Source organism: Aspergillus terreus, genomic scaffold, assembly GCF_000149615.1.
Source record: "Aspergillus terreus NIH2624 scaffold_17 genomic scaffold, whole genome shotgun sequence".
Taxonomy (NCBI): domain Eukaryota; kingdom Fungi; phylum Ascomycota; class Eurotiomycetes; order Eurotiales; family Aspergillaceae; genus Aspergillus; species Aspergillus terreus.
This window is the reverse complement of record NT_165940.1, coordinates 366,879-389,456: the sequence shown is the minus strand read 5'-3', so window position 1 is coordinate 389,456 and position 22,578 is coordinate 366,879. Positions and strand designations below refer to the sequence as shown.

Genomic DNA, 22,578 nt, shown 5'->3' with positions numbered 1-22,578 from the left:
GCGGCTTTAGCCTTGATAAAACAGTGTCTTCCTCTCCAACCATCTAAGCGCTGCGGTGGTTGTGATGTTTGGTGATTGGATCATGCTTCACGGAGACGTTCGGAGATGTTGGCGGCGCAGTGCATTGCAGTTACTAGACACTTGCGTAAGCAGGCATGGCGCGTTTTGGTCGTACTTTTGGCTCCCATTTCAGCAGCCTTGTCCTGGAACGGACCACTTCCAGACTAGATAGCAATACATCATGTGGCCATTGTGCGCTCTTGCTAGGCTGAGTATGGCGATAATGTGTCAATGGGACGCCTGCGGTGCTGCTTTCCGGCCCATTCAGATGGCTCATTCTTTCTGAATCCTAATCTGAAGGATGCACACTCATCACCTGTCCTGACATCTGTTGCCTGTACATTCTTGAAAGCTTTGGTGGTAGCAGAACCAATGCAAGTCGTCGTTGTGTTCTAAACCGTTCCTATTGTTGAGAATATTATTGGCTATATATTCTCATACTTTATCATTGCTTGGTCCGTCCGAAGAAGCACGACATACTCGTCAGTCACCACGTTTGCTGCTTGTTTTCCCCCTTGGTAGCTTTGAAAGATATGGAACATCAGCACAGTGAAACGTCGGGAGCCCGGGAACTAGATGGCCGTGTCGACTGGGCCGTATCTCGTGAATCTCGCCCCAGGAAACCGACCGGGGGAGCAGGTTCTCCACGGGTTCAAAAGCTGGTTCAAAGTAAGATCGCATATGCATTTCGGTTTGTAGCTTCCACTATTCTGTAGCGATGTAGACTTCTGTAGGGTGGCTTCATCAGACACCATTCAAACTGGAACACGTAGGATTTAGGTGAAATATGCATGGCAGAGTGGTAAGTCTACACACCCCGGTAGCTATCAGCCAATGAACAGTCCTGCGACTATCGTTCTACGTATGCTCATGCATTGGCATGATCACAGAGTCGTCTTGAGATATACCCATGGCTGGAATGCTAGCTTAATGTGTGCTGAATGATAGATAGGCATAGCTTAATATGTCTAAGGCCTCTGCTCGTGTGATGGGGGAGCGTACACAGAGTGCCAAAAAGTCCTCCTTGCTAGAAGATAGCTCAGATCTATCACTCTCCACTGGATTTTTGAACTAACAGAGTGTCTTAGTATTAGCAGAAGGTTGGATTGTAACCACGTGGGCTAGTATGGGCTCTGTTACGTCAGTAATGAAATTCCCTGCAATATAGAATGGTGGGATTTGGGCGAGAACTTACCATCATCTGCGTCTATCAATCGTCAAAAAGCGCAGTACGCCAAAGCCTGGTCGTATCTTGTTTGTTTTATTCGTGTGTCCTGCTCCTTCTTTGATCACTGTAACCCAGTCTTCTTATCTCTCGCGTGTCCTGAAACCGATGACGACTGCCTCCAGCCAAAACCGACTAGGCAAGTCTACCAAGGGGAGTTGTAGCTGTAGATGCTGACGACTGATAGCGCGGGTTCTCATACACAACACGCTCATTATAATTCGCAAGAAACGGCGTGGTGGCATCGAAACCATTCAGATCGTGCAGTTCGGCTATTTTGGCAGCGAGAGGCTCATCTTCCTGAGGCCATCGTACAAGAAACCACCCCCTTCGCTTATGCTGCCAGACGACGTGGACAGGGAGAATGATTTTCACCTCGTGTGCTGTATCAAAGTCGTACTCTGAGTTGTCGATATCGATGGCCATAAAGGTGCGATCTTCCCTGATTTCTATGGCCAGGAAATGAATTCGACCATCATTCTCCCAGTCGGGGAAGATGTCGTTGATGAATTGGCTGGCTGACACACGATAATCATGAGAATCGAGTCGATCTGTATGTACTTTGACCACAAGCCGCCTTGCCTCGGTCGTTTCGAAGATCTTTTCGCGAAGTTCCGTGATAGTAGATATGTGGATGCGTAGTAACGGAGGGTGAAGTAGATCAAGGGAGGCTCAATGGGCGGTCACATTCCATGAATGTTTGCTTCCAGTCACGTGGATCGCTACATGGCATTCGCTCCGAAGCAGAAACAGTCTTCACTTTCCATCCAAGGGCAGATTGGAGTTATCAAAACTTCACAACCGGTCTCGCGAAGCGGTTGCACGATCTTCATGTATTGCCATACGCGTCGGGACCAGAGACATACTACCTACTGATGAACAAAATGACTATACACCTAGGCACAATTTCAATTGTGTGGTAACCCCGATGACGGATGGGGGAGTTGCGGACGTGTGCTGGGGTTGTGAGGGAGCATATTGCAAAGGCCGATTGTGACGAGAGCTGTTATGGTAACTACCAGGTATACTGCCCCCGACATATGGGGAAATCAGTGATGGCACAATGAATTGCTAACGAACAGCGCCATTCCAAGAGTGCGAGAAATATATGCAATTCAACAGATAACCGACGAAGTACATCGATAATCAGCATTTATCTACATGTTTGTGACACATTAGTAGATAACCACTGCACAGGACAAAGGCCAGGCCAAAGACCACATCAGTATCATCAGATGAAATATACACAAGTAAACTTCGATAGCTCTCCCTCTATGCTTGAACGCTCAATAAGTACACCCGGATAATTCCCGGATCGTCTGAGATGATCACTAGGTATTGAATAGGCAGAGAAGAAACACCACGAATGACTCTGATATATTGGAATTGACCATGGCTACCACAGGCGCACGGCTTATCCTCCGTCACGAATTCCTGTCGGCACATGAAGAGGTTGACTGGGCATCCATTGCCCTCGACGTCGAGACCGACCCTGCATGGACAACCGAAGAGGCTGCATTTGTCCTTCCCCACCCAGTACGCTTCTTGGACTCCAACTAACGACGAGTATTCTCAGAACGGTAACCGAATCACCGTCCGATAATTTTCTAGCCAGCCTCTGGATGCAGGAAAAAAAGCCTTGTGCGTAGTGTGGATCTATCGCGTCCAGCTGCACGATCATGTATACAACCCGCAATGAACGAAGGAGTCCAGCCAGGACGTCCAGGAAATGCTCGTCGGTACTTGCGTGGTTGAATTGATCCAGATATTGTAGGATCCTTTCCTTCGCTCCCATTGCATCGATCCAGGTTACCGTCTGATATATGAGGCTTTTGAGTGTGGCGATAACAGGGTAACAATCTCTCTGGGGGACCAGGACCCAGATATTGGCTATTTTGCTCCTGAGAAGCTGCTCGACAATGTTGGTACAAAAGTCTTGGGCAATCGTTCTATCCGCAATTCGCACTTTGACTGGAAGGAGTGAGGACGTAGCTGATTGATTCCATAATTGTAGTCGAGGTGTCTTCCAAAAGGGCGTTATCTTGGTCCTCTGTCTGAAGCGACGGTGATTGCGAAGTCCAATGGAAATTTGTAGGCAGCTCTGGTGATCAATTTTGCACTGGGATTGTATCACCTGGAGTGCTTGAGTTGATTGAATACTGAACACAGAGCGCGATATCTGTACTTGCTCTGCGCGCGTGGCGGCGAGAAGATTTTTCAGGTCTTGGAGCTCCTGTAGGATCCTCGTGAGGCCGTCCGTGCTCGATGACGCATTCTGTTCCATCATTTTTTGGATGGCAAGAAACTTTCGATGTATATCACGCTGCTCCGCATGACTGCCCGCCGTCGCATGGGCCGTGATTTTATCCGTGGTTTGGTGGATATTGTTGATGATGTCCGTGTATCGCAGGGCTGCAGGCTTGGTGACAGCATGCATCGCTCGTTTCCACGGGCGTTCTTCGTACCATTCTAGCGCCCGTAGCAGAAACTGAATGATGTGTGCATAGAGGGTGGCAAACATCCGTTTGATTGATGAAGTTGGATATAAGGACACAGCGAGTTTGGCTCGAGATAGAGCATCCCCAACGTCTATGAGGCCGTTTGCGATGGTCAACTCGGTGTTTTTATGCTCGACAATTGCCTAGAATATCAACATTACTCTCGCACACTGCACAGGCTGGAAGAATGACATACCCCAACCAATAACTTCATGGCACCCCAGGCCAGGGCCGTGAACTCGGGATGATGCTGCGAGAGAACGTCCATGATGTTTCCGTAGTAGTGAATCCTTTCTGCTAGTTGAACCATGCATCGTCCAACAGCTGAGTCCGTCCGTCGCCCATGACATTCTTCCTGTGCTTTTTTCACCGCCTTCAGGAGGTCTTCCATGGTCGTTGTTTTCAAGGCATGAAGTCGGCCCTTTTTGCGGGAATCCTGAGTGCCTTGTGATTCAAACAGGGCTCGCGCTTTCTCGAAAGCAACCTCGGCGTCCTCGAAGTCTCTGGAGCTTGGGAAGTGTCAGCGCACAAAGACATAGTAGGTCGATGTGAAACAGCTCAACACTTACCGCTCTCCGGAATACCAATGGGAGAGAGCTGTTGTTGGCAGGTCACCTTCCATCATGTTCAATATAGGGACCCGGGGGTGATTCTATCGTGCTATTCGGTGTACTCGAAATGAAACAGTCAGTACCCACGGCATCATCTTGTTTGAATCAGCTAGACGCCCAGCCCCATTCACGTGATGTTATAGGCATGGATGCAGCTGGGCGCTAAGACTCAGCCTCATCGCCAGGCTGCTCAATCTTGCCCTTTCAACTCCTTTCACGTCGTGGACTGTGCGTTCTTGGTTGTCCCTGTCATCTTCCCAGCCCTAAAAGATGCCTAATTCCGAGAAGAAGCGCACTGGCTCAACGGTCGGTGACAATAGTCTTCGTGTTCCCCCGCCCACGCAAGTCGGTCAGGCCAGGCCGATGCCTACACCTTCACCCCGATGGCCACATATCTGCTCTCCTCTTTCAATGTCCACGGGTCCAAGCTCTCAGGGAGGGCGAGTAGCATACCCCCATATGACCATCACAGATGACCATAGCGAAGGGAGCGACATCAAGAGGCGCAAGCTCATGGCTGTTGCCGGTCCAGAGAACCCAGTCGACCCGCCTGGCTTCCTAGCACAGGATGTAACCTCGGGCAACGACGACTCACACGAGAAAGACAAGTTATATAGGGCACCACCTTCGCCTGATGACCCCTCCGCGTGGGCCAGTCTAAATATGCCCGATCTCTCTGCGTTTAATCTCGCAAAGTCATCTGAAATTTTCCCAGAAGGGATGGAGAATAGGGGCTTGCGAGTTCCAGCCCCATTTGACCGTCGGGCCCCCAAGGGTGCCAGAAAGTCAACAGAAAACCGGTATCTTCCGTCGAAATTGGCATTAGATGAGGACTCTAGCTCCAATTTTCAGGCAACTTATAATCCAGCTACTGGGAGCTCATCGTTCAGAGCTGCTGACGATACTGCACGATCGGGACATCATAGCAACGCAAATGACGTTACCGACGAAGTACGTCGATTACACAATCGGGTCGTTGAATTGGAATCAGAGCTCCAATCCTCTGTGGTGGCGAAGCAGAGATGCAAGCCTCCGCGAATTCAAGTTCTTTATCGCCTCCAGGACGACAATTCCGAGGAGTCTTCAAATGACAACATCCCGTTTGAAGACGTACCAGAGATAATCAGGAACAAGGGAGATACTGCTCATTTGCGATGCCGGAACCGAGTCAGCAATCTCGAGCTTTACCTAATAAGACACCCCGACATATCATTTGTGGTCTTTCGAACTTATCCTAAGACCATTCTTCTTGACGGCAAAAAGGCACAATCTTGCTCCCAGCCGGTTGACCAACTCCATCTCCCACCCCCACTTGCTGAAAGCATTTTTCCGGTCGAAAAAAAGCTAAAGCAGGCTCTAGAAATGGTTCTAGAGCGAAAACCCGAATTCTGGAAGATCCTTGACGAGTATCTGGACACGGGCGAGCTTGACGCGCCGTACCTTTTCATCTACCATAGCCGGAACGATCTAGAGGATATCCGGTCCCTTCTGGCCCTCGATGTTTTAAAGCAGCTGGATCTTCTCTTGGGGTACGTGAAGTATGCATTTGGGCATGAGTATCATGAGGCAGATGACCTGTTGAAGAAAGACAACATGGCGCCAGCCTATATCCCATACTTGACTAAACCCGGTGATGTGCTAATCGTAAGGGAGGGAAAGTATCACACGGGTTTTATCGCAGAATCTTGGTCGTCCTCAATGCGAGAAACACCCTCCATTTCCACCTCTTCGGACAGGAAAACTATCATTGACTGTTCTCATTCCCGCGAGGGATTTGGACATGAATTTGGCGCTGCAGGAGGACTGATTGATGAGCCAGCCATATTGAACCATGCGAGTGGTTCCTGGACGCGGCAGTCTAATCTGGTCTATACCTGCACATTGATGGGTAAGACCCTGGAATTCGACGGCTGCTTTTACTGGAAACAAAAGCTGTTGACAATTGAGATGTCTGCCGACTCTCTTCACCAAGCCAGCGCAATTGCCAACTTAAATGTCTTTCCTCTTCGGCATGCGCCGAAGGAACTCTCCGATCTCCTTCAACGGCGAGGATCAAATTTCTGGAAATGTCGGGCGAAAAACCTCATTTCTTACCAGCCTGGAGATGATGACGAATTTAGCAGAATGGTAGGCCATTTCCTACTCTTATATAGTCGATTGGAAATATCAAACGCTGAAATCAACAGACAGATGACCGATACATGATTGATATGCGCACGTTCCGCACGCTTCACCCTCATAATGCCATTTCGAGAGGACGAACGTCCGACGACCTCAGCTTGGACGTGATCAGGGACGATGAACGCTTTCAATATCTCCTCCCGCCCCTCATCAAGGGATACAACCTCCGTCGAAAAGCCTGGCATGATCTTGCCGTCGACCGTATCTTTGACGTGAAATGGAACCGCGAAGCGTTCCATTCCCTCGTCATCGAAAACAAAGCCAAAAGCCTTATCGAGGCCCTTGTCGTCAGTCAGTTAGAGGAAGAGAAATCAACGGACCTGATCAGCGGCAAGGGGAACGGCTTGGTCTTATTATTCCATGGCGGACCGGGGACCGGAAAGACTCTGACGGCCGAGGGAGTCGCAGAAATAGCCAAGAAGCCCCTTTACCGTGTAACTTGTGGCGATGTCGGCACTAAGGCGGAGGACGTCGAAAAATACCTGGATTCTGTCCTGCACCTCGGACGGATCTGGGACTGTGTTGTTCTACTCGACGAAGCAGACGTCTTCCTCGAGCAGCGAAGCCTGGAAGACCTCAAGCGCAATGCGCTTGTCTCTGTTTTCCTACGCGTGCTAGAGTACTACGAAGGAATCCTTATTTTGACGAGCAATCGGGTTGGGACCTTCGACGAAGCCTTCATCTCGCGCATTCAGCTGGCCCTGCATTATCCCGACCTGGGCCCCCGCCAAAGGCATCAGATCTGGCAAACCTTCATCGACCGACTCGAGAATCTTGATGAAGATATTGACTTTGCGAATCTGCGTGAGAATCTGGATGTGTTGAAAAAGGAAAAACTGAATGGGCGCCAAATCAGGAACGTTATTACCACGGCTAGACAATACGCCAAATGGAAGAAGACGACCCTCACCTTTGAGCATCTGAAGGACGTGATTGAAATCTCCGGGCGTTTCGGAACGTATCTCCATGACCTCCGGGGTTTCTCGGAAAATGAACTCGCAAAGGATGGTGGAATACGGTGAACTGATCCCACCTGGTGGATGACAGACATGGTTTCCTGTACATGCAAGAACTAGTTGCATTATCCAGCCAATTCTCATTAACTTGGATGTTAGCTACGAACAGGATACTAGTCACTGCTTTCTGCTAATGCGATGTCATTGGGAGCTCGTTGTACGCACATATTATTCAGTGTTCATTCTCCAGCGCCTGTCAGCTAGTAATACAACATACTATCCTGCAACTGTTCCATGAACGGTAAACGGTAGCTTGCGGTAGGTATTATCAGTATCCGCATTTTCACTAGCTAGTTGTTATACAACATACGATAGTATCGGAAATCGCCACGTCAATTGGAGCCTTCGATATAGCAAAGTACCTCAGACTAAGATTAAGAGGCACCCCTTGAGGTACCCTCGCACTTGAGAACTGCATTCTTCTCTATTGGCTGGAGATTGAGCTGTGGCTGGCTGAATGCCTACTAGCGTCTACTCATATAATAACAGAATAAGCAGCACCTCCGGTTGATGAATCTTCTCAAGGGTACTCCCTTGCTTTTACACAAAGTCATGATGCCGTTGTTTCCCTATCGAAGATGTTTGACAGGCGGGCTCTCGCAACGTAGCCTCTATTCCACTGGGTTGCACAGAGGGAAACCTCGGCAGAAAATGCAGAATATGACAACGGACCGTCCGTCGAACAGAGGCAGCGGCCGGCTTACCAAGATTTTGCTGGCGTTAATGATCTCATCCACCGCTATCGGGGCGGGAGTCATGATATGGGGATCTTACAAGCTATACACAAATAAAAAAGAAGTGTTTGGTTATATTCAGTCGGTTTATCATCGGGGGGATGAAGGGCGCCTGCAGCCGTTATACTCGCCGCTACAACGCGCAGACGAAATCCGCCTCTTGGTACTTGGGGTTGGCAAAGATTCTGATCCTATCCATGTCCGCTTGCAGCATGTCTCGTTAAAACAAGGTCCATCGTACGAAGCGCTTTCCTACGTCTGGGGTGACCCAACTCCGGAGAAATACATATACTGTGAAGGGAAGCAAGTGCGCGTTCGTGAGAGCCTGTACGAAGCCCTACACGCCCTACGGCGACCAGACACGGAGCGATGTTTATGGGCCGATGCAATTTGCATTAATCAGAGAGATGCAGTGGAAAAGGGGAAACAGATTCGGATCATGGGCGACATCTACAGTTGCACTCGCCAAGTACTGGTGTGGCTCGGAAGCCCTAGCCCAGCGACCGAGAACGCCTTTAACGCTCTTCAAGAGATTGACAGTTATCTCAAGAGGTCATCCTGGGTCTATAGAAGCAACCCGCTTCAAAAACAGCTTCTACGGGCAGTGAACTGGCCATATCTCGCAGACCTAAATCGAAAGGATGTGCGAGAGCTGCGGAAATATGACTGGAAATCGATTATGGCCTTGCTACGCCATCCGTGGCCTCGCCGCGTGTGGACATATCAAGAGTTTATCAGAGCCCGGAAAGTTACGATAGTTCATGGCCATGCGAGCATATCTGCGGACTCTTTTCTCAACCCGCTTATGGAAGTCCTGGGCTCACCTTTTGGCCAGGAACTCCTCTCATCCACGCAAGACGTATTTGAACCTCACAGTTACGCCAGGTTAGGTATCCAAAGCAGCTCTCAAGCCCATATTGAGAGTTTGTTCGATGCTGTCGTCAATGTTCTGAGTTACAGGGCCGCGACAGACCCGCGCGACCACATTTATGGTCTCCTAGGTGTGACGTCGGACCACGACGCCAGTGACTGGGAGCTCACACCAGATTACAACGCATCGGTGGAGGAGGTGTATACTAGATATGCCCGCTGGTGTCTACTGAGAAAGAACAATATTCGGTACCTCTCATTTGCTGGTCTTCCGGATCTTACCCAGAAAGGAGCATTACCGTCATGGGTAGCCGACTGGACACGCACCATGATGGTGAACGAATACCATGTTCTCTCCATGGTCCCATGTGCTTATCAAGCATCACATCCCACATCATCGCCTTCCTTGCTCTGGATTCCGAGCGAGCCCCGCGTGTTACATATCAAAGGCCGAATCGTTGACAAGTTGGCCGACCTTGCGGTCACACGCTTCGATCTGCTCACATACTGCGAGAAGAACGTCGAATCGAGAGGGCGCGTCCGTCAAATCCTACGATGGTTAGCATACAGACAGCGGATATTACATACTCGTCTCATTGTAGATGATCTCCTCGAAGCGCAGCAAGCAATCGATCGCTTCTGTCCCAGTAATCTGCCTCCTCATGCGGTGACAGACGTGGTGTGGATGGAAAACTGCAAGCACATCGCATCTGGGGCGACGGGGGTGATGGAACCAGAACGTTTTAAGGAGTTCTATAGAACAATGATCCGCAATCGAGACTTCAGAGGCTTCAGCTTGCCGGATGATACGATCTATAGGGCCTTCTCCCTGTACTTCCACTTGCTCGACAAAGTACGAGACGGGAAGCAAGCATGGCCACCGCTGCCTGGATCCTCGGCGGATCGATTGACCCAAGCACAGTTGCCAAACCGTTTACCTTTCGATTCTGGAATGACCCTGTCTCGGCGACAAAGACGCATAGAGCAGGAAACGCATATAGAAATCAGAACCCTGATGGCGAGATATTGGGGCGGTGTGATGTGCAAGAGATTCTGTTCCACCACCCATGGCCGCTTAGGGTGGGCTCCCAGACGCGCTCAGCCAGGCGATCTGGTCTGTATTTTCGACGGTGCTACCGTTCCGTATGTGCTTCGGCTACATGAAAACAAGGAAGTGTCCAAGTGGTCACTTGCATACTGGTCGTCACAGATGCAACGACTTCTTCTTCTTCCGGGACGAGATCCACAACGGGATGTGCGTTACACACTTGTGGGTGAATGTTATGTGCACGGGTTGATGGAAGCAGAAGAGGCTATGGATGAGGCTTGCGATACGGTTTTCTTCGCGATATCATAGAACTGTAACTCATACAGAGGGAAAATACTGTAAGGCTTCGACGATCACTTAGATATGCTCTATGATTCAGAGAAAGACTGGTTGTTATAAATAACGTCCGAAAAATATGTGTGGGTCAACATAAGATGAGCAGCAGATTGATTTCCAATGACTCTGATCCATACGGAATGAACTGCATACAAAACCCACATCTATTTCATCGAGCCCTGATTCACAGTACATATTGGGAAATACCTGGGCATGACCACATAAAACTAGACCGGCTCCATATGGTCACTGTGATCACTGGTTATCTCGTCGAATCACAGCCACGGTGGAATAGTCACAGTCTGGGGCCAATCATCGCTCTTTCTCGCAATGAACAAGATGATTGAATTGCCTTTCAATCAAATCACGAAGTTCCAAAGACTCACAGCTGTCGGTGACGTTCTCCAGACTCTCATCCGTCCACCCACATTCCTCAATGGCAACGGTCTTCAAAATATCCTTTTCCTCCCATGTATTATCCCTAATCTGGTGCTCCGTTTTTTCCAAGCTGCTCAAAGAACCGAGTTCCGTTGAATTGTTTTAAGAACCTTAGTTCTGGATTGTTCCAAATAGTGGAGGGGATGAGTGCTGCAGCGATATGGTTTCGAAAATCGGACAAGCCAAGGAGGCCAGGCCGTAACTGCCGCATATTGAGACCTGTTTCATCCCACTGGTGGGCCAGAAGGATGTCGACAGGTCGTGAGACGTTCGGAAGATCAGTACGAGAGGCCACGAGGAGGAGCTGGTATTTCGCTGATTTTCCTGGTCTAGTATAGTTTAGAGTACTGAAATGCAATCGTGGCGACTGTATTCTTCCAACCTTTTCTTTCTGACCATTTTGTTTGGAGATTGAGAGACAGATCAGAGGAAGCGCCTGCATCCGAAGTCGTAGGTGGTAAGGAGTTGCAGACGGAGTGGAGTCTTGAGTGTACCCCCGTAAGCACCTAGGTACCAGGTATTTAGTATCACGGGACGTGACAGGCTTGTATAAGGCATTCGCCACTGAAAGGAACGGAACTGGGTCACGTAGAGCAAGATATTATGCAAGTGCTAGTCATTATAAAGGTTGTGTAAGGTCCGGAGCTGCGCGGCTAGTACAAATGTTTGTGCCTTAGAATCACTGCTCTCAACCACTATATTGCGTCTGATCTGCATTTCAGGACCCGAAGTCCACAATGTCATTGGCATACTCATGGTACAAGTCTGTGGTATCTCCTTAACCTTAGATCCGACAGATCGAAGAGCGCTGGCATATCTCGGCTATTTACAGCTTCTTCCCCGCCAACACAGCGGCCGTGATGCAGCTCGCATTCGCCGACCACCACGCAACCGACCGCAGGAAACTCCACGCCCGCGACTCGGTATAGATATAAGCCACGGCATGAGCCAGCCGCGAAGCCGTGTACCAGACCCCGATCTTGTTGATCGTCTCGTTCGGCACGCCTGCATACATAGCGAGGAGCACTACACACATCAGCCTCACCTCTCAACCAACCCAACAAGTGTGCACATACCTCCCGCAACAAAAAACGGATACCCCTCCATGGCGTTGAGATGCGCCGCTTCCTGCCGCTTCAGCCGGTCGAGGGTCTTGCGGCTGATCCGGCCCGAGGCCACGGCCGCCTCGCCGGCTTTGGTGAGGTCTTCGCGCGGGGCGACGTTGTTGTCCAGGCCCAGACGCATCTTCGGGCCCCGAGGGCTGAAGGCGAGGTTGGCGAGGAACCAGTTGGCGATGATATAGGCGGCCCCGTAGTTGGGAATTGCGTGGCCAGGGGCGGCCCGGAGGCCGAGGGTGGTCAGGACGGAGCTGTCCATCAGTTAGTCTGGATATGTACATGCTAGAGGTTACTTACGACATGGTATGAGTATATTGAGATAGGGGTTTGAAAGGACCTGCAGGATACACCGTACAAACGCAGGCGTCCGGGGTCCTAAATAAGGGAAGGGGGATCGACAGCTATTACATCATAGTCGGGAACCAAGGACCGCGGTACGTTTCCTATTGAGGAAATGATAAATATCCGTGAGCTTCAAAGCCCGGCTAGAAAGTCGGCGTCCCAAAGATCCGGAAGTCCATAATCGGGTGCATCCATTAGATTTCCAAAGTCGAGAGGCTGTACGCATTAGTTACTGCACAAGCGTATTAAAGCGAGGATCCTACCGATATGTTGGCAATGTCGACAGAAGACAGAGACCCGGCATCGAACCCTAAAGAGGGAGTACCGATTGAGGTCGCCAAAGCAGAAGACTGAAGAGTCAGTGATTTCTAGTACAAAAGGAAGATACCAAACTCACCATTGAGTTATGCTCTTGGGTGTCCGCCCAAGTCCCTCCCCGGATCAACTTCTCGCAAGCCCGGATGGCCTTCGTCCCAGCCTCCTCAATTTTTGGGCCAGGATCCTCGCCGTTGAATCGCGCCTTAACGGCGGCAAAGATAATACTGAGGAAAAGGAATGACTTGAACCCGGCTCCCTTGGGGGTCATTCGACTGCCAAGGGTGTCAATAGTCCGCTCAACGGTGCGGACGAGAACCTCCCGCTGCGACAGGACCAGGTCATTCAGCGCATTGAGTGGGTACAACTGATCAGAGGCGGACCGCGACGGGGTGAACTCGGTTGTTTGGAGCGAGAGTTCCACACAAACAGTGATGGCTGCATGGAAGAACTCGTCCCGGAACATTCCACCTCCCATCTGTCCCAGATGAGGACAGGGTTGAGCCTCTGGTAGGCTGACGACAGGAGATTCTAGCTGGGAGAGCATCTCCAGCGAGGACTCCAGACACACTTTTCGTGAATAGGAGAACTTAGGCGACTGGAGGACGCTGAGAGCGAACGGCCTATGCAGCGCCAGCAGGAATCGCCGCATCAGAAACACAAAGAAGGACCTCGCAAAAGTCATATGTCCGGGTGGTGTGGCCTGAATCCCCCCGCGGTCAGGAAACACAGCCAGGCCTTCATTCAAGTACTGCACTAGTTGTTCACTGGAGCGCAATGCATCATCGTACGGGATGGAGAATCGCAGGCTGTTGACTTTTTTTGCGATGCGCGCTCTCAGTGGCAGTGATCGAGCCAGAAGGGCCTGGAACGTGCTTCGTGTCGCCTGCCCCGGGTTCTTAGGGATAGGATACTCGGTCATGTCCTCAGTCAAGTCCGCATCGTCATAGCCAGACGGTGGCTCGCAATCAAACTCGTCCAGGTCCAGACAGGACGGCATCCCTCCATCCATCGAGGATTGCAATTCCAACTCGAGGATGGTGGCCCACAGTCGCCGGCGCATTTCGGCCCAGAACTTTGTCACCTTGGTAAATCGAGATGGACTGCGATGCAGACCTAAGGTCAGGGCCGAGCGAAACACCGAGCCGCAGGATATCCAGACGAGGTCGCCATCAGCTGCATCTGACTGTCGTGCGATCATTAGGATGCACTGAATCTGCAATAGGTCAAAGTTGATAGCGGAGCTGACAAAGGTCGACGCGATCCACGACTGAACAGCCAGGATCCATCCCGTCGCAGCACTGTGTAGCGTTTCCTTCTCATTGAGCCTGGTGGTGGGACCGAAAAAGCAGCTACTGGCTGCCATGAGCGCGAGGAGTTTGGCGATAAAGACCATATCAGGGGTTCCCGGATCAGACCAGTAGGCTTGGTACTGTTCGAGAAATGTTGGCACATGCAGGATCCGGTAAGTGGTTTCGAATGTAGATAGATACAAATCCACCAGTTCGTCAGCAACCCTCCGATGCGGGATCATATCTTGGAGCTGGAACGCCTTTTCGCGGTAGGCAATTTGATGGTCCTGCTTTTGAAAAGACCACATCTCCCGTTTGAGCCTCTTCAAGTTATGATATTCTGAGTCCTTGCGTTTGAGTTTGCGCCGACCGTTCAGGAAACCCAGGATGTCCTTAAACTAGGTACCTGCGTTAGTAGTTACACCATGAGAGACCAGAACGAAGACGACTCACGAAGGCCACCGACAATCCATAGTATGTACGGCCACAGAAACGGGTTTTTCCATTCTTACCCCGAAAACACGCTCTGCCTGGGAGGTCCTTCACGTCGTCAGTCAGACACTGCTGTTCGGCCATTCCCAGGCCCGTTGTCGATAGGGCATCATAAGCCGAGCTGTCGGGGGTATGAATCGGGTTCTTTTTGGAGAGGGCACTTTCGAGGAGCTGCACGCGATGGCGCAGTTCCTGCAACTCGTCTGGCTGGGAGCGCGGTTTTGTGATTTTGTTGGCCGGCTGGTGCTTTGAGTCGAAGACGTAGAGGCCGCCTCGAGCGGGACTCTGGCGACTGCTAGATGCACGGTGGATATCTGGAGGTGTACTTGCAAGGCGACTCGGACCGGAGGCCGGATTTCCTGGAGGACCGGTGTATACGCATGAATCTGTGGTCCTCGACTTCACGCATTGTCCGCAGGGTAAGGCGCGGTCGCATTTGAGCTTGCGACGTCTGCAGATGGTACAGGAGAGCGCGGGCCTGCGACGACGAGGCGGCGATTTGGGAGGATCTGGCCCTGGGCCATTGGATATTATCTCATCGTCATCCATTGAACCGTCTCGTGGGTCTATGCCGCGATGCGCATGTCCTGACTGTCGTTGTCCAAGACGAATGGGCCAAGGATCAAAGATTGAGGTGCTTTTGGTATACAGACAGGTAGCAGTGAGGTTTATAGCGAGATTGCTGGTGCCTGGAGATTCACAAAGGTTGAAGATGAGATGAGCTGAGCTGAGCTGATGGAGGATCTGATAAGAAAAGTCGCGGGAGACGATGACGTTGTCTCCGAGCGGAGTTACCGCTTTAGGGGATCTCGGTATCTCCGCCTCGGAGATATCTTAGATCCATCTCCGAATGTCAATGCCACAGACAGCATGATTCATTCTGACTGACTTGCACTGTTCAAGTAAAGACACTCTCTTCTATACAGACTAGAACGGCTTCTCCGTGTGTATCTAAGGATTGCTATGCGGATCGAATCTGGGCATTGACTGACGACCTCCGCATATATATCTGACTGTGCGCTAATTGCCAAGCATGCTTACATGGAGAGATGTCCCATATATCCGCGTTACAACTGAGTGGTATATATCAACTACTCACACCGGCAGATGATTTCCCTTAGAATATATCCTTTGAGCTACGAAGCCGTTTGTGAAGAGACATGACCAACATTATTGGTGGAATATTGCCTACTAGGGCAACGGGGAATAATTCCTCCATGAAGCTTACCCCGACTTCTCCATCTCTCCACACTCAGAATGTGGAGAGCTATACGAAATTGCACAAATCTTTACTTGAGACGGCCCAATTCCGAGCGGTGGGTCGACAATCGCACCCCAGTCGCAATTGAGCCCTCTGACAGGCGGAGAAACTATCCTCATGGTGCGGATGAATACGGCGCATTGAAGGGGATCATGCACGGAGCATTCGACATTCATAAAAGGGGTCAATTCCAAGTCTGAAGCCATGGTTGAGATTGTCAAGAATCCACCATGAAGTTTTTTACTGCCGCTCTCTTTGCGAGCGCTGTCAGCGCCTTCGCTGTCGATAGCATCATTCCTGGTGCGCGAGTCATCCCAGCCACGGACACTCTCGAGCTGCAACATGTCGGGGCGCACCATCATAAGCACCCGAACCGTCGCACAGTGACCATTCGGTCGTCGCGCAATGACACCGATGATGTCTCCAAGGACTTCCTTTGGGGTATCTCCCGGGCGAACCACGGCGGACGGCTGCTCCTGCAGAAGGGCAAGAAGTACGTCATTGGGAAGAAGCTCGACCTGAGCTTTTTGAACAACATCGAGGTGCAATTGGATGGGGAGCTGAAGGTACTAGGTCGTCGTGGTGGTAGCGTTTCATGACTAACGAATATAGTTCACCGACGACGTGCCATACTGGCAAAAGAACAACTTCTACTACAGCTTCCAAAAGTCCATCTCATTCTGGAGATGGGGAGGCCAGGATATCAAGATCTTTGGATCGGGCGTTCTGAATGGTAACGGACAGCGGTGGTACAACGAGTTCGCCGGACAGGAGATCCTGGTATGTTCGGAGCCTGACACATTGGTATTGACTTCAGCTCATACGACTAGGACCCGGACAACACCTTCTACCGGCCGATCCTCTTCGTGACCGAGAATGCGACTCGTGTGTCTGTGGAGGGCATCACACAGTTGAACTCTCCTTGCTGGACGAACTTCTTCGTGGGGTCAAACGACGTCTCGTTTGACAACGTTTATATCGAAGCCTTCTCCACCAACGCATCGGTGAGCCTCCCCTCCAACGCCGAAGAATAAGACTGATGGTATAGGCCCTTCCCAAAAACACGGACGGCTTCGATTCGTACAACGTCAAAGGTCTGAGTGTCACCAACACGCGGGTGAACGTGGGCGACGACTGCTTTTCCCCGAAGCCGAACACCACCGATATCTTCGTGCAGAACCTGTGGTGCAACGGCACCCACGGCGTCAGCATGGGAAGCATCGGACAGTACCCCGGGGTGATGGACATTATCGAGCACGCCTACATTGAGAACGTCACCCTGCTCAACGGACAGGTAATCGCCTTCACTCCTTCGAAGTGATCATTGCTAACCTTGTCCTCAGAATGGAGCCCGTCTCAAGGCGTGGGCGGGCGAAAATGTCGGCTACGGTCGCATCAACAACATCACGTACAAAAACATCCGCATTGAGAATACGGACAAGCCGGTGGTTCTGGACCAGTGCTACTTCAACGTCGACACCGCGACCTGCGCCGAGTACCCGTCCAGCGTGAACATCACCAACATCACGTTTGAAAACGTCTACGGCACTTCGTCGGGCAAGGAGGGCAAGGTGGTGGCTGATCTGGTGTGTTCGCCTAATGCTGTGTGCTCGGATATCCATCTGGCGGATATTGATCTGACGAGTCCGGCTGGGAGTCCGCCTGTGATTATCTGCGAGGGAATCCAGGGGGATATTGGAGTTGAATGTCAGTCATCGACCAGCTAGAAGCGGTCATGGGATGGGCTGTACGAGGTGTAATCTTAGTGAAGCGAGCGGGTGAATGCCAGCATATTGTTTTGATCGCAAAAAGATAAATATATATATTGTATATACAAATATGACTCTACTGGGACTCGAACCGGCGACAAAAAAGGGAGTGGCAGCTCGGTCTAACTTGATTTGGTCTGGTAGCTTCTCTTATTGGGTGTCATCCTGCGACCGGGGAAGCTGTGGCCCACTCGGTTCCCCATCCCTCAATGTGATAGGGTAGCACGTCTCCACTATACCCACCTGCTTGATCCGGAATGATCACGTGGTACTGTAGATGGAATATCTTGGGAATGACGAATAGCTTCACTTCATCTCATCCACATTCGTCTCATAGACTCGGAGATATCGAAGACCCCTTCAAGTTTACTAATACATTATCTTCCATTCGCTCGTGGGGACCTTGGCTACCTCTCGAGTACCCGGGTGACATCTTCAAAGTACCTTGGAGTCCAGAGATCATCCAGGCACCAGGCCAATCAAGCACGCGATTATCAATGTACCGGATACGTGTAGCCAACCTTGGGGGAAAGGAGTATCTGTTGTATACAACATGAGGAGTATATAAGGACTCAAGGTACTCACCTTCTTCTCCCAGACACGTTCGTCCGCACAAAATGACCATCAACTCAGGCCCTGAATCTATATCCTTCCCGGTGAGCACGCAGGCTAAAAAGCCTCGCCAGCTGCCGGTGACTCTTCTCTCGGGTTTCTTAGGAAGCGGAAAGACAACTCTCCTCGAGCACATCCTGCAGTCTGATCATGGGTTCCGCATCGCCGTCATTGTCAATGACATGAGCAGGTAGCCTTCCCTGGATCCTCGGGTCTGGTTACAGATGCTGACAACTGGTGACAGCCTCAACATCGACGCAACCCTCATAAAACACCACCATGTCTCCCAGACAAAAGAAACCCTCATCCAGCTGCAAAACGGCTGCATCTGCTGCACCCTGCGAGGCGACCTCCTCTCCGAGCTGGCGCACCTCACCCACCAGGAAGACGTGCAGTACGTGGTGATCGAGAGCACGGGCATCAGCGAGCCGATGCAGGTAGCCGAGACGTTCACGGCCGAGTTCAGCTCTGCCCTTCTCGAAGCCGACGTCGCCAGCGACGATGACCGGAAGATCCTCAACCAGATGTACCTCCCCATTCCCAACCTATCTGCTCTCCCCGCCTTGCTAACTGCAGCTGGTAGTGTGGAACTCGGCGGCCTCCACACCCTGGCCCGCCTCGACACAACCGTAACCGTCATCGACGCCTTCAACTTGCTCTCCAACTTCGACACCGCCGAGTTCCTCTCGGACAGGTACGGCAGCCAGACCATTCCGGAAGACGAGCGCACCATCTCCGACCTGATGGTCGACCAGATCGAGTTCGCGGATGTGATCATCGTGAACAAGATCGAGACGGTGCGCGAGGATGTGCGCGCGCGCATTCGCAGCATCCTGCAGCTGCTCAATCCGGCCGCCAAGGTGCTCGAGACGAGCTACTCCCGCGTCGATGTGAAGGAGATCCTTGACACGGGCCGGTTTGATTTCCTCAAGGCGGCGTCTGGCGCGGGCTGGCTGCGCAGTCTGCATGAGATGACCAAGCGGGAGACGGGGAATGGGGAGCGACTGGCGCCTGTGCCGGAGACTGTTGAGTATGTTGACTCTTTGAAGTGGACAAGGTTGGTGCTAACGTGGGGTAGGTATGGGATTAACAACTTTGTGTACAGGGCGCGGCGGCCGTTTCATCCGCGCCGGCTGTTTGCGCTGCTGCATGACAAGTTTATCATTCTGCAGAATGGGGCTGAGGAAGAGGATGATGAAAATGAAGATGACGATGAAGACGAAGACGAAGACGAAGACGAAGATATGGAGGATGCGGACGGGGAAGAAGATGATGAAGTGTCCGACTTTGCGCAACAAGACCCCGACACCATCCTCGCCAACCGCCGCGCAAATCCCACCCTCCGCCCCATCCTCCGCTCCAAAGGCTTCTTCTGGCTCGCAACACGCCCCTACCAGTTCGGCGAATGGAGCCAGGCCGGCGGCATGCTGACGGTTGGCTGCGGTGGGCCGTGGTTTGTTGAAGTGCCGGACGAGGCGTGGCCGGAAGATGCCGACGTGCGCAAGTCGATTGAAGACGACTTTGATGGGCGGTGGGGCGATCGACGCCAGGAGATTGTGTTTATTGGAGAGGGTATCGACCCGGCTGCTATCACTGGGCTGCTGGATGAGTGTCTACTTACGGACAAGGAGATGGCCGAGTGGGAGGGGCTTATGGAGCGCAATGCGTCCAAGACGGAGAAGCAGGAGGCTATGATGGGTATCTGGGAGGACGGATGGGAGGGATGGGTGTCGCCCGAGTATGCGGACGAGGACGAGGACGAGATGCAGACTGAGACTGAGACGAAGGGCAAGCACCGCATCAGCGAGCATCTGGGACACAACCATAACCATGGCCCTGGACACAGCCACAGCCATTCGCATACGCATCCGCGAAAGAAGGCCCAAAAGTGATTACTACCTATATACCTGTCATAAAAGCATTACAAAAGCATTATCATCAATCATGCCAACCAAACTACCATTCATCCACCCTAGCCATGCGCAAATGCATCCCCTCAACCGGCTTCGTCGTCACCGCACCGGCAATATGAATCTCCTGCTTGGGATCCTGCATCTCAAACCGGAACCGGCCCACCACGCCCGCCAGCGCACAGCGCAGCTCCGCCCTGGCAAAATCCTTCCCAATACACGACCGCTGGCCATGCAGGAAGGTAATCTGCGCGAAATTTGTCGACGCCCCGCCCGTATGATTCACCACGGGCTGCCCGTTCTTGTCCGTGTCGATCCACCGCTCAGGCCGGAACGCCTCGCCGTCGGCGCCCCAGAACTCCGGGCTGCGGTTGATCGCGTACGGACACAGGATGATGCGCGTGCCCTTGGGGATGTGCGTGCCGGCCACTGTCGTATCGCGGATCGCCTCGCGCAGCGTCACCGGCACCGTCGGATACAGCCGCAGCACCTCCTGGCACACGCCGTTGAGCAGCGGGAGGGTCTCCAGGTCCGACCAGGTGATGGGGTGGTTGCCGGACGGGATGCGCGCGCGGATCTCGGCGCGCAGGCGGTCTTGGATGTCTGGGTGCTGTGTGAGGAGGTAGCAGGCCCAGGTGAAGGCGCTAGCGGTGGTTTCGTGCTGCACTGATTAGCATATACAGATGATCAAAGGGGGTAAAGGAGGGTGGACATACTCCAGCTGCGAGGAAAGTCAACATCTGATCGACCAGCTCGTCGTCGGAAAAGTCGCCGCCCAGCATCATCGTGCCGAGGATGTCGGCCTCGAGCTGCTCGGCCGTGGCCTTGGTGGAGGCGATGGTGGCGCGCTTCTCCTGCACGATGTCCTTGCAGAGGTTGCGCAGGAAAGTCGTCTCGTTCTCAATGACCCGGTTGAGCCGCCACGGCAGCCGCTGCGCCAGCCACTGCGGCAGCACAAAGTTGACCGCCAGGAAGGCCATCTTCTCCTTGGTCGGCTCGAGGATCGCCAGGAAGCTGTCGGCGACCTTGTTCTCGGTGTTCTGCAGCGAGCGGAAATCCCGTCCCATGGCGACGGGCCCGATGACATCGAGCGTGAGCCGGCTTGCCCACACGCTCATTTCGACCTTGCCCTCGCGGTCTTCCGGCCGCGTGCCGTCCATCGGATGCAGGGCGATCTCGCGCTCCAGCTCGTCCATCAGCAGCCCGGTCTTCTCCCACATGAGCGCGTACATGGCGCGGATGTTCTTGAAGTTGAACGAGGGCAGCAGCGCCTTGCGCTGGCGCTTGTGCGCGGCGCCCTCGGAGAGGATCAGGCCGTAGCCGATGATGCGGGCGAGGAACTCGCGCGCGCGCGGCGGCTTCTCAAAGTCGTAGGTGTTGGTGCTCATGATGTCGAGGAGGGCCTTGTGGTTGGTGGCGAGCAGGAAGCTGGTATTGAGGAGGTTGCGGAAGTGGATGAGGCCGTCGTTGGGGATGGTCTTCATCCAGTGCAGGGGGGTACGACCGCGGGGGTCGTCGAAGATGATGCGAGCATTATTGAGGTTGCCCTGTTCGTTTGTTAGTATTTGGAATGTATGGGATTGATGTGTATAGATACGGACGTACCGGTACAGTAGGGAGATGGCGGAGAGGCGTGATGAAATACGGGTAGATGAGGAGGTTCCAGATAGCTAGTAAGAGTAGATTGACGCCGAATGCACCCAGCGTGACTGTACGAAAGGTATATTCACCCAAGTACGTGCGCTGGAGGAAGAAGCCCTCGAGGAGGGAGAGCAGTATAGCGGCCAGCAGGGAGTCCATGGTTGGTGAACATGGAGTAGATACCGTAGAATGCGGGATCCGGGGTATGGGGAATAAGTATGAATTAAATTATTCTTATTATATTAACTATGTACTACGCATTACTAACTAGTATATTATGATTATTCCATGATATCCACCTCGTATGAATCCAACTTGTGCACTAAGGCTCCACGGATCGACGTAGACCTCGGTTAGCCGGTGGCGGATTAAGACACGATGTTATCATGGCCATGGCATGACACATAGTAGTACAGAGTATTATGACTAGGCAGCCAGATGAACTCGATCAGAAGACAGAGATCAATGTGCAGTCTTGCCAATGAACGTCACGATGCTGATCGCCATGTGCCTCCATGTGAACCCACTGAACCCACAATCCACGATGGAGCCATGGACCGCGTCACTGGCCAACGGCGATCCTCCACCGGTTGCAGTAAGCAGCGCGATGGATCCAGGGGGAGGAATGGAAGGAATGGAATGGAATGTCCCAGAGCCAGTGTGCCGGAGTAAGCAGTTAGTCGGTACGGAGTCCTCTGTCTGAAGGCTCTCCACCTCGGCTTCGCACTCCTTGCCCAAAAGGGTAATCCTGCCCTAACTCTCCTCACCCCTCCGCAAACCTCCCATGGAGCTCAAGCTTCACCTCAAGT

General features: G+C 52.2%; 7 protein-coding genes across 7 annotated transcripts; 4 read left to right on the top strand and 3 right to left on the bottom strand.

The window, feature by feature from the left end:
• Window positions 1-2,699: 2,699 nt before the first annotated feature.
• ATEG_10361 (uncharacterized protein) lies at window positions 2,700-4,405 on the bottom strand (the record flags this gene model as incomplete). The annotated part of the gene is made up of 3 exons (XM_001218708.1): window positions 2,700-3,926; window positions 3,980-4,286; window positions 4,353-4,405. The coding sequence occupies 3 exons, from the start codon at window positions 4,403-4,405 to the stop codon at window positions 2,700-2,702; spliced, it is 1,587 nt and encodes a 528-aa protein (XP_001218709.1).
• Window positions 4,406-4,907: 502 nt separating this feature from the next.
• ATEG_10360 (ATP-binding protein) lies at window positions 4,908-7,597 on the top strand (the record flags this gene model as incomplete). Its single annotated transcript, XM_001218707.1, has 2 exons — window positions 4,908-6,521; window positions 6,581-7,597. 2 exons carry the CDS (start codon window positions 4,908-4,910, stop codon window positions 7,595-7,597), a joined length of 2,631 nt encoding a protein of 876 aa, XP_001218708.1.
• Window positions 7,598-8,242: 645 nt separating this feature from the next.
• ATEG_10359 (HET domain-containing protein) lies at window positions 8,243-10,552 on the top strand (the record flags this gene model as incomplete). The annotated part of the gene is made up of 1 exon (XM_001218706.1): window positions 8,243-10,552. One exon carries the CDS (start codon window positions 8,243-8,245, stop codon window positions 10,550-10,552), a length of 2,310 nt encoding a protein of 769 aa, XP_001218707.1.
• A 1,291-nt stretch (window positions 10,553-11,843) lies between these two features.
• Window positions 11,844-15,125, bottom strand: ATEG_10358 (putative C6 transcription factor; the record flags this gene model as incomplete). The annotated part of the gene is made up of 6 exons (XM_001218705.1): window positions 11,844-12,043; window positions 12,094-12,386; window positions 12,491-12,510; window positions 12,741-12,827; window positions 12,875-14,482; window positions 14,538-15,125. The coding sequence occupies 6 exons, from the start codon at window positions 15,123-15,125 to the stop codon at window positions 11,844-11,846; spliced, it is 2,796 nt and encodes a 931-aa protein (XP_001218706.1).
• A 942-nt stretch (window positions 15,126-16,067) lies between these two features.
• On the top strand, window positions 16,068-17,564 carry pgxB (putative extracellular exo-polygalacturonase; the record flags this gene model as incomplete). The annotated part of the gene is made up of 5 exons (XM_001218704.1): window positions 16,068-16,403; window positions 16,450-16,617; window positions 16,668-16,841; window positions 16,886-17,131; window positions 17,181-17,564. 5 exons carry the CDS (start codon window positions 16,068-16,070, stop codon window positions 17,562-17,564), a joined length of 1,308 nt encoding a protein of 435 aa, XP_001218705.1.
• A 659-nt stretch (window positions 17,565-18,223) lies between these two features.
• ATEG_10356 (CobW domain protein) lies at window positions 18,224-20,110 on the top strand (the record flags this gene model as incomplete). The annotated part of the gene is made up of 3 exons (XM_001218703.1): window positions 18,224-18,408; window positions 18,463-19,248; window positions 19,297-20,110. 3 exons carry the CDS (start codon window positions 18,224-18,226, stop codon window positions 20,108-20,110), a joined length of 1,785 nt encoding a protein of 594 aa, XP_001218704.1.
• A 662-nt stretch (window positions 20,111-20,772) lies between these two features.
• On the bottom strand, window positions 20,773-21,928 carry ATEG_10355 (uncharacterized protein; the record flags this gene model as incomplete). The annotated part of the gene is made up of 2 exons (XM_001218702.1): window positions 20,773-21,675; window positions 21,734-21,928. The coding sequence occupies 2 exons, from the start codon at window positions 21,926-21,928 to the stop codon at window positions 20,773-20,775; spliced, it is 1,098 nt and encodes a 365-aa protein (XP_001218703.1).
• Between the last annotated feature and the right edge of the window lie 650 nt (window positions 21,929-22,578).